General features: G+C 35.3%; 1 protein-coding gene across 1 annotated transcript; it reads left to right on the top strand.

Moving 5' to 3' along the window:
- Positions 1-5,091: 5,091 nt before the first annotated feature.
- On the top strand, positions 5,092-7,122 carry LOC127848118 (uncharacterized). The gene is made up of 3 exons (XM_052380415.1): positions 5,092-5,815; positions 6,008-6,221; positions 6,393-7,122. The coding sequence occupies exons 2-3, from the start codon at positions 6,009-6,011 to the stop codon at positions 6,531-6,533; spliced, it is 354 nt and encodes a 117-aa protein (XP_052236375.1). The 5' UTR covers positions 5,092-5,815; position 6,008; the 3' UTR covers positions 6,534-7,122.
- Positions 7,123-9,663: the final 2,541 nt, after the last annotated feature.

Here is a 9,663-nt window from a genome sequence, read left to right as displayed (position 1 = left end):
ACCAAAAGGCAATATAACTTTTTTAATAATTCACAATTCTAGAACGGTAACACGTATACAATACGTATGAAGCAATTATCCGCTTTCAATCAGTTAACTACACAACTACATTCTGCAGGTGTATTTTAGTCACCAATACGATCCCGTAATTCCAATTACTGCTCTTGAATGAAATTTGAGGAATCATTCTTGCACTTCTTTACATTTCTCATATATTTGAAAATAACTCTTACCTTTTTTTGTTCATTACCGACACTGTAGTGAACATGTCTATGTTATTTACAGCGGGCGGTTGACAGTCAAAATTAAATTTCCGCATTATTTGAGAAAGCAGTAGTTATAAATTATGATATTTTGGGAAAAGACTGTAATTTAGATGTCAAAAATCATATTTGGTGTTTATACGCGCTAGACAAGTAATCCTATATGAAAGCTCCGACATGGACAGCAGATTTAAGCATGAAGCCAATCACTTTAAACGGTTATTATTTGCAAAGTTGAATCAAGGGATCATGCGTATATGGCAGCTGACTGTTTTTTAGTGAGGTTAGTTCGAACTAACTTCCAAAATGACGTCGTTTTAATGATGTTTGCAAAGGAGTCACTTAGTAGACAGTTTTCTTCAATAACTTTTTTATTCCGACGTCTGCGATGTTGAAACGAAAAAAACGAGAGAAGACCGTAGAGCCAAAAGTGCGTCTTCATTAAAAAGAAATATAAATATAAAGTGGCTGAGTGAAAATGCATGCTACTCCTTAGCGAAAATCACGAATACGACGCCATTTAAGAAGTCAGTTTCAGCTAACCTCACTTTAACAAAGTCAGCTCCCCTATACGCATGCATCCCTCCCCGCCCTAAGAATCTTTCTTCGTAATATGGCAGATTACGCGGAGCGAGAAGTCAGAGAATGGTTAAGATGGTTTGTGTGTAATTTACGTGCATCACTTTTCGAGTGTTGTGATGCGAACAATCTAACAATATCTCAGACATTTTTCTTTCGTGTAATTGGATTTTGTCTGACAAAGAAATCCCCTTGTATGTTAAAGGTTATTCCTTGGATATATTGTTACGACTCAGGTCTTTCCTTTTATCCAAGAAGACGAAATAACGTTAATGTTTTACAGTTTATTTATAAACGTATAACATTTTACTGAACAGAAAAGTTCAAAAGCACATCAACGAAATAACCGCTGAGAGATGAGCATTATTTTCATTTATGTTCACTATTTACCTATCAATCTATGTGAGAGTTAGAATGTAAACATAAGGCATCATGGTTGCTATATCAGCACATAAATCATGAACAAAAGTAATAGTTAAGTCTTTAAAAATAAAAATCTCTTCACTTTACTACACAAACTTCGAGTACAAGAAGTATTCGTTTTATTTTAAAGCTCATTCGTTCAAGTAAATTTAATAAAACGTTTAATGCTAACCATCTTATCAGAAATCCGCCTTTTAAATGACGTTAATGATCTTTCGTCAGTTTTAGAATTTTGAGTGTCCTTTGGCCGAAAAAGAGCCTTACTTATATACTTAAAGTGATATTATGGGCATTTTTCACTTTTGAATTGAGCTGAAAAGAATTAATAAGTCAAAAGAGTTAGTTAAAATGTGGTTACTGACCATTTATCTGCAAATCATCTTGCTTCCAGTTGTTTATAAAATATATTTTATATTCGATATCTTACGTGACTCACCCAGTCCTCTAAGCCGAAATAATCCGTAAAACAAAATTGTGTCTTTGTCTTTGTGAACGAATCTGCACTAAAACTAAAGGGTCACATCGTACATGCATGACCAGTTGTCCAACGAAAGAACGGTTGATATTCAAATGCATTATTTTTCTCTTTCCGGGATATTGATTTAGTATGTTCATGCTGCATTAACAAATATAAGTGTATATGAAGTGAAAAACAAAAATAAACAACGGTTGCGATAGTCACCTATAAACTGTTAGATGCCCATAATATCACTTTTAAGGGTGGCTGAAGGCCGAGGCCGGTGGCCGAAACAATTTGCCGATGACCGTGTCCGTGGCCGAAAATACAGAGAATAAGCGCTAAATGTGCCGAAAATATGACGTCACGGCCTTTTATGACATCATCAAACAAACGACTAGTTGAATATTCCTATAAAGAATGGAGTTTTACGTATACAATTTATATACACACTTACATAACCATGGATTTTTTGTACATCGTGAGTGAAATTAGTGTTCTTCCAAAGGATTTAAACAACAAAAGACTGAGTCAATACAAAAAAAGACTGGTTACTTTTCCTTCAGAACGGCTTAAGGACAATGTAAAAGCATGTTTTGTAATGTCAAACGTAAACAGCATGGATACATGTCAAATAAAGTGTTTTGAAATTGAATCTGAGCGACAGGCAATCATGGCGTTCATGAACAGATATGGCCTGTCAGATATGGCAATTCAGGGGCACCAAATAGGTACGATTTAAACAGTGTTTAACAGGTAAGTGTAACATAACGTATTTGAAGTAACATTACTATTCAAAATCAACAAAAATTGTGTACAATTGTTCGTACAATAAACTTAACCAATTAAAAATCAGTGTTCCTTATGGCAATTGCCGAAATTTTAACGTCAGATGTGGTCTGGTAAAATAGATGTTTGTAGATACAAAATGCTCGTTTTTATATTTTTTTTGCATATCTATTCATACGACACATGAACACTGAAATGGTGTTCGTGTGTCGTATGAATATATATATTTGCGGGAATTAATTGTGGCAACAAATAAATAAATACGAGCATTTTGTATCTACAAAAATCTATGTAATCACACCACATCTAGCGTTGAAATTTTGGCTATTGCTATACGAAACACTGATTGTTGAGGTGTTAACTTTATTTTACGAAATACTTAACGAAATTTTCGTTGATTTTGAGCGCTATAGAGACTTTAAACTAAACACGATATTGCTGGGGCATTACAAGATGTGGAGTGCCCGAAATGTGAATCCTAATGTACAGACTATTTGACTATTGCCAGTTAACTCAACATACAGTTTTGCATAAAATGTGTTACCCATGGTAATATATAAACATAGTTCCAATAATAAAGTTGTCAGATCAATATTGATTTCCCACATTAAAGGGGCCTTTTCACAGATTTTGGCATTTTTTAACTTATTCATTAAATGCTTTATATTGATAATTGTAAACATTGGATCGTAAAAGCTCCAGTAAAAAATCAAGAATAAAATTAAAAAAGGAAAAGAACATTGCCCGGAGCAGGTTTCGAACCAGTGACCCCTGGAGTCCTGCCAGAGTCCTGAAGTAAAAACGCTTTAGCCTACTGAGCTATTCCGCCGAGTACACATGCTTGACGTATTTTATACCATATATAAGCAATCTTCGTAGTTTCACAAAATTTAACGACAAAAACAGAACTCTCCAAATTATTCAATCGTTTCGCGTTGCAACGCTTTATAATTTTTAGGTTTTAAAATCGTCAAAAGATGCATATAATGGCTATATTAGACCATGGTAAATGTTCAGTATTACTGTTTCCTCACAAATATCATAACTAAAACGAAAATTTGCGAATCTGAAACAACTTTTTTCAATTTTGTCAATTTACCAAAGCGTGAAAAGATCCCTTTAACACTCGTTTATTAGAGAGACATTTGATGAAACACCATATCCTGCTATTAGGGCTCCCACGGGTCAAAAAATTTCTTTGGGTCGGGTCGGCGGGTAAAAATTTCAAAGTACGGGTAATTTCGGGTCGGGTATTAAAAAAAAATCAATATTGTTTTTGTTAACTACAATAAAACATTTATTTTCTTTAAGGATGAACATATCAGATACATTTAACAAATAACCGTTGTGAAATAAGACTAAATTACTTCACGAAAAAGTATTCTTTATGTAGAATTACTATATTCTTTATAGTAATACATGAATTTATTTTAAACTGTGAGTGATAAAACCTCGATTACGGGATATATAAAGACAAAGTTCAGCCAAATAAACTGCAAATGAGTTGAAATAACCCTTTTAAGCAAAAAACACTGCTATGATGTGCTTTCTCTATAAGAATGTAGGTATATCTATTAGAATCAAAATGACTAGAGCAAATAAAGAATATTAGAGGTCATGGGAATAGATGTCTAACTTATTTCGATATGTAGTATTATTTTCTTTAAATTAGGCACACAAAATCAAAAGGCTAAAATGCGCAATATAGACTGCTTAAAAACAAATCCTTCATAACTTTGTTACAATAATTGTGAACAAATGTAACTTGATGTATCAAACTGTAAACAAGATCTTATCTCACCATATCAAGACTTAAATAAGAAGTATATAAGATGGAAAATGACAAGAAAACTGGGGAAAGTAAATATTGTCTTAATTTATTTAAATTATAACAAAACTTCAACGTAAACAATTCTATACAATTCAAATCACTAAGTTCTTTTTCAAAAACAGCAACATATCAACATTATCATTTTTCATGCAGGATCTTTGCGCAGACACAGTGTAACCAGGTGTGGAGAACACGCGCTCACTGGCAACTGAAGCTGCTGGAGTAATTAAATTCTTCTTGGCGATGTGTGCTAATTGTGGGTATTTTTCCTTGTTGGAATTCCACCATTGAAGTGGATTTTTGTCCAATTTGATACTTGGTTCAGCATGGTAACCATTCAGTTTAGTTGATACTTCATCAGAACGGTCTGTGTTAATTGATTGATTGAGTGTCGTATTAACCTAATATAGTTAATATTGAGAACAATTACTAAATCATATAGAAATTAGTTATGTAGAATATGATTATTAAGTTGAAACTATTATCCTAAAGAGTATACTTAATATTGATGCATGCATAAATCATGTTAATAAAACAGAACTGTTATTATTATTTTTTTTAGAAATTATCTTAAATATGATTATTAGCGTATGATTAAGAAAATAAACATAAATTATGAAAATGAAACAGAGCGGTATATTTTAAATTGTGTAGAAATTGGTCTGAAAGAAAATGTTTAATTATAATACAAATGTAAATACATTAAGGAATAAGATTATTATTATTTAATTATAACAGAACTATCAATAGAGTTATCTGTATCGAGTTATAACGCAAAAATTGTATTACGGACTATATTTTAAGCAATTACAGCCGTGTTGTCAGTGAAATTTGCCGATGTCATTGTAAGTTCATGAAAATTGTATATATCGTCCGCAGAAAGCAGGCCCCATATGTATATACAAAGAGAACTGATGTATTTATGGAACGTGAATGATATATAAATAATTTACGTTTTTAAATAACTAATTCAATATTGCTTACAGTGTTGTTTGTTTTTAAGGAATTTTGAATGAGGCCTATCGTCAGGCCCAACGGAATGAGGGGTTGCATTACATATGCAGACAGTGTGAGGAAAGACACTGGCCGGAAATCACCGACACCGATGCGGATGAAGATGAAAGAGCTCTCACCAGCACCGTCGCCGCTGATCTCGAGCCGTTGGACAACTCGACATCTCTAAATGAATCATCTGTCGCCGCTGATCTCGAGCCGTTGGAAAACTCGACATCTATAAATGAATCATCTGCCGCCGCTGATCTAGAACCAGAACCGTTGGATGGGACATTCAACATAACGCGACGTGACAATATCGACGTGACAATGGAACCGACAGAGACAGCACTTGCAGAGCCTGAATTGCCGGACACAGTGACAGAAGATGTTCCTATAACTTTCACCATGCTTGAGAACGGCAGTAAACGAGGCGGCCGATTGCTGGTGTCTAGCAACGGATATTCTTACGGCGTGAAGGTACGATAACGCTTTATTAATGAATATGAATTTTAATTAACAATATATAAAATTGTGTACTATTTTATAATATTCATACGGCCTGAAAGTACTTAATTTACGAGAACGCTTCAATAATGATTATGAATTTCATAAAATGTGCTTAACTATATTATACTCGATTGCCATGTAAGATAATACACATAACTCCAGAATGCTAACAAGAGTTCCACACTCTGGCGGTGTAGCGTGCGAAGCAAAAAGATGCGATGTCACGCGACAGTCTTACAGAAAGGCAGTGACTTTCGTCTATGCTCCAATGCGCACGACAGTCTTACAGAAAGGCAGTGACTTTCGTCTATGCTCCAATGCGCACGTGCACCCAGCGGATCAGAAGCTTCCTCTTAGAGCGAAGTCTTCCACCATTGTAAGTTATTGTACATGCAACGTAATGTTTTAACATATTTAAATTATTCATTAAAACATGGGACGACAATTTCAGCTTTTATGCGAAGTGCACAGGCTAATCTGGGACGACACTTTACACACATGCATCATTCCCATTAAAGCATTATCGTATTTATGTGTTTTTGTATAGGTCAAACAGCGTATCAAGGAACAGCCTCATGCTCGGGCAATGGATATTGTGGCTGATGTCATGTCGGACATTACTAACGATGAGCGGTTCCTGGCCCCGAAGCAGAAGCTGATGAAGCGCACTGCCAACAAGTTTCATTGATTTCAGGCTGGCATCATCGACTCAGCAGGCAGGCACATCATGGCGCAGTGCCCTTCTACGTGCTGGTACCAGCCCTGCGCAAGGAAGCCGAGATGGTGGACATCAGCGTGCAGTCTTCCGACCTGGAGCGTGAGCAGCGTTCATCAACCGTCAACGCACGCCTGGAAGAATACTGGACAAAGTATTCGAATGGTGAAGTGTCCACATCCACCTTTTTGAAGGCTGTTTCGCACTTGTATGGACCCTCTGAGTGAAGTGAATGTAAATATAAGACAGGTGTTAAGTGTTGTGTTCATTGCACACTAGCTGTATTTGTTTCATGTACATATTTGTAAGATTTTATATGTATGGTTTGATTAATGTAAATGTGTTGCATAATGTGTTCATTGTATTATACTATATTCTGTATTGTTGTTCTGTTCACTATATTTGTTTCATGTACATATGTATTGATTAATGTAAAGGTGTAACATAAAGTTATCATTAATTAATATAATAAACAATAAGAGAAAATTACTGGCATTCGACGGCTTTGTTTCAAACACGCTTACAGTACACGTTAAAGAGCGCCTTCTTGATTTTTCACACATGTAGGCAAGTTTGTAGCTTAAATTGTCATTTATATATTAAAATGTTAAAAAGATAACAAATTTCGTTATATTTATTGCTTCCCTGCTTTGATAATAAAATTTAGGGCGAACGGACCCAGGGCGAACAGGTTTTAGGGTGAACAGGATTTAGGGCGAACAGAAATTAGGGCGAACGGACCCGGATTCAGAATCAGGAACACTAAAACAACGTTCAGCCCCAACAGTTCAGTAGGTGCCGTTTGTTGTTACACCACACCAGAGAGCTTCGGAGTGTTGTTGTTATCATCAGAATCTTAACTGGAAAAACGACTGGACAGGTAGCTTCACCACCTCGACAGTAGAACGAGTTTTGTACACAAGTTCAACTTTACAATGTTTACAAACAGTCATGCCTTTGTCGGTAATCATAATGCCCTTTTCGTTTTCGGATTTAAATCCGTACGCACATACTGGCGAATCTAACTCCTTACCGCGTCAATAGTTTTCATTCCTCCTTATTCACTTGGTAATCTGTACACAAAGATTGACAAAATACTTATAATTACACAGAAACATGAGCTTTGAAACACGAGATTTGAAACCACGAAATTATATTATTTATTCCGGAAGCGAGATGGAAAGTCAGAACGGCACATTTCAAAACGGCCAGAACAAAACGGCAGAGTTGATTTTACGCCGTTCTTTTGAAAAAAATATTGACCCGACCCGGTACCGTTTGCGAAAACTTTGACCCGGAATCGCGGGTATTTTTTGACCCGCGGTTTCGTGTATTTTCGGGTACCCGTGTGAGCACTACCTGCTATCCATTTGTTCTACAATTTACCGCATAAGGAATTCCTTTTCCACAATACTCCGCTTAATTTTGTTAAGCAGAGTCATGTTTTGTTAATAACTCTATCTCCCTCTTTACAAGCAAGTTGAAATAATTAGATTATTTATATTTTCCCTATTAGAGAACATTTCTAGGATGGAAGATTAAGTAGCCTGAATCACTTTTCGCCTTAGGAACATAACCCAATAGCATTGACCATATTATAATTACCAATATATTTAATTGTGTGCGTCTAAAGGTTATTGCTTAAATGTTCTAGATGAATTCTGTAGCGTTATTTACATTTTTTTGTTTGTAACATGCCATTTGTATCACATTGTGTTGACTTATTCCAATGTCCTTTCTTCAGCTATTTGTATTGCATGTATAATTCGTGAACACGACGAATCGGGCTGTGTCACATTTAAATCGGTTCATACCATAACGTGCAGTTCAAAGGCTGTGATCTTTGTCTGTTTGTTATATTAGTGTGTCATTGGCGTCGCGCTGGAGGGGGCGACTAATATGTAATGCTTTTTTTCGCTTATGGGAGGAGAAGTTATTTTACGGATCAATGTATATATTTTTGTTTTAAGAATATCTTGCATAGTGGTGATTTTTTTGTGTAAATTAGTGTAAATAAGTACTGCATTTGTGCCTTTTACATTTATTACAACATTTTTTGCCAATAATGCAAAGCTAATTGTTTTAATTAATAACTAATCCACAACTGCTCACAGGGGAAAAATCACAGGGACTGGGCAAATACGCAAACTTTCTGGTTTTGTATAGGAACAACTGATGTTTTGTATAAAAACAAAACATAATCAATATATATATATATATTGTGGTTTTTCTAATTTGCTTTTTTAGTGGATAATCAATGTAGTACGATATTTGACGACCTATCGCGCAAGCAATTTTATTGGAAGGCGTAGTGGTACGAAAACGTACAATGTATTAGTTTATTAATAGACATATAATAACGATCGCTATATACAACTTCACCAAATAGCAGTACATAAGTGAATGTCAGCCGGAATAGCTCAGTTGGGAGAGCGTTAGACTGAAGTTGTTTACGCAACAGTCATCTAAAGGCTCCCGGTTCAATCCCGGGTTCCAGCACGAACGGAACAGTTCGGCGGCTGACAATTTTTTAAGTCAGGTAAATAAATATAATAAAGCTTTATTTTATGTAGACTTTGAAAAATCCATTTTACTACAATTGGAAATTTTTATTAAAATTAATGGATGCAACGTGGTGACAACGTTAATTAAATTTTCTTACATCACTCAAATATTTTATAAAAAATACACGTGTTTTTATATTAACAAATAAATGCAAACAACACATCTATTATCCATGTATTTTTATGGTTGTCTATCATAGGCCTATCCCTACCACATATTGAGCGCGAAGCGCGACACGTGTTATTGATTGTAACAATGAGTTGCGATAAAGGAAGCAGTCGCTTATCAAGTAGGAGCTGTAACCCAGCAACCCGTTTCCCTACAGTCAAGCACTCCTCGGAGTTTTTTTTAAAGAACCACACATAGAGCGCGAAGCGCGACACGTATTACTATCCAGGTGGTATGGGTCCTTTAGCATTATCCGACCATTACGTCCATAGTTATCTTCCTAAGATTTTGAGAAATTTTGAAATCCTTGTTCGAAGTCAAAATTTTTCATCCGATTGTTCCCAAACTTTCACAGGTTTTTTTTATCAAT

Source organism: Dreissena polymorpha, chromosome 10 (assembly GCF_020536995.1).
Source record: "Dreissena polymorpha isolate Duluth1 chromosome 10, UMN_Dpol_1.0, whole genome shotgun sequence".
NCBI classification, from domain to species: Eukaryota; Metazoa; Mollusca; class Bivalvia; order Myida; family Dreissenidae; genus Dreissena; species Dreissena polymorpha.
Note: the sequence above shows the minus strand (reverse complement) of the source record. Positions and strands in the feature narration are given on the sequence as shown.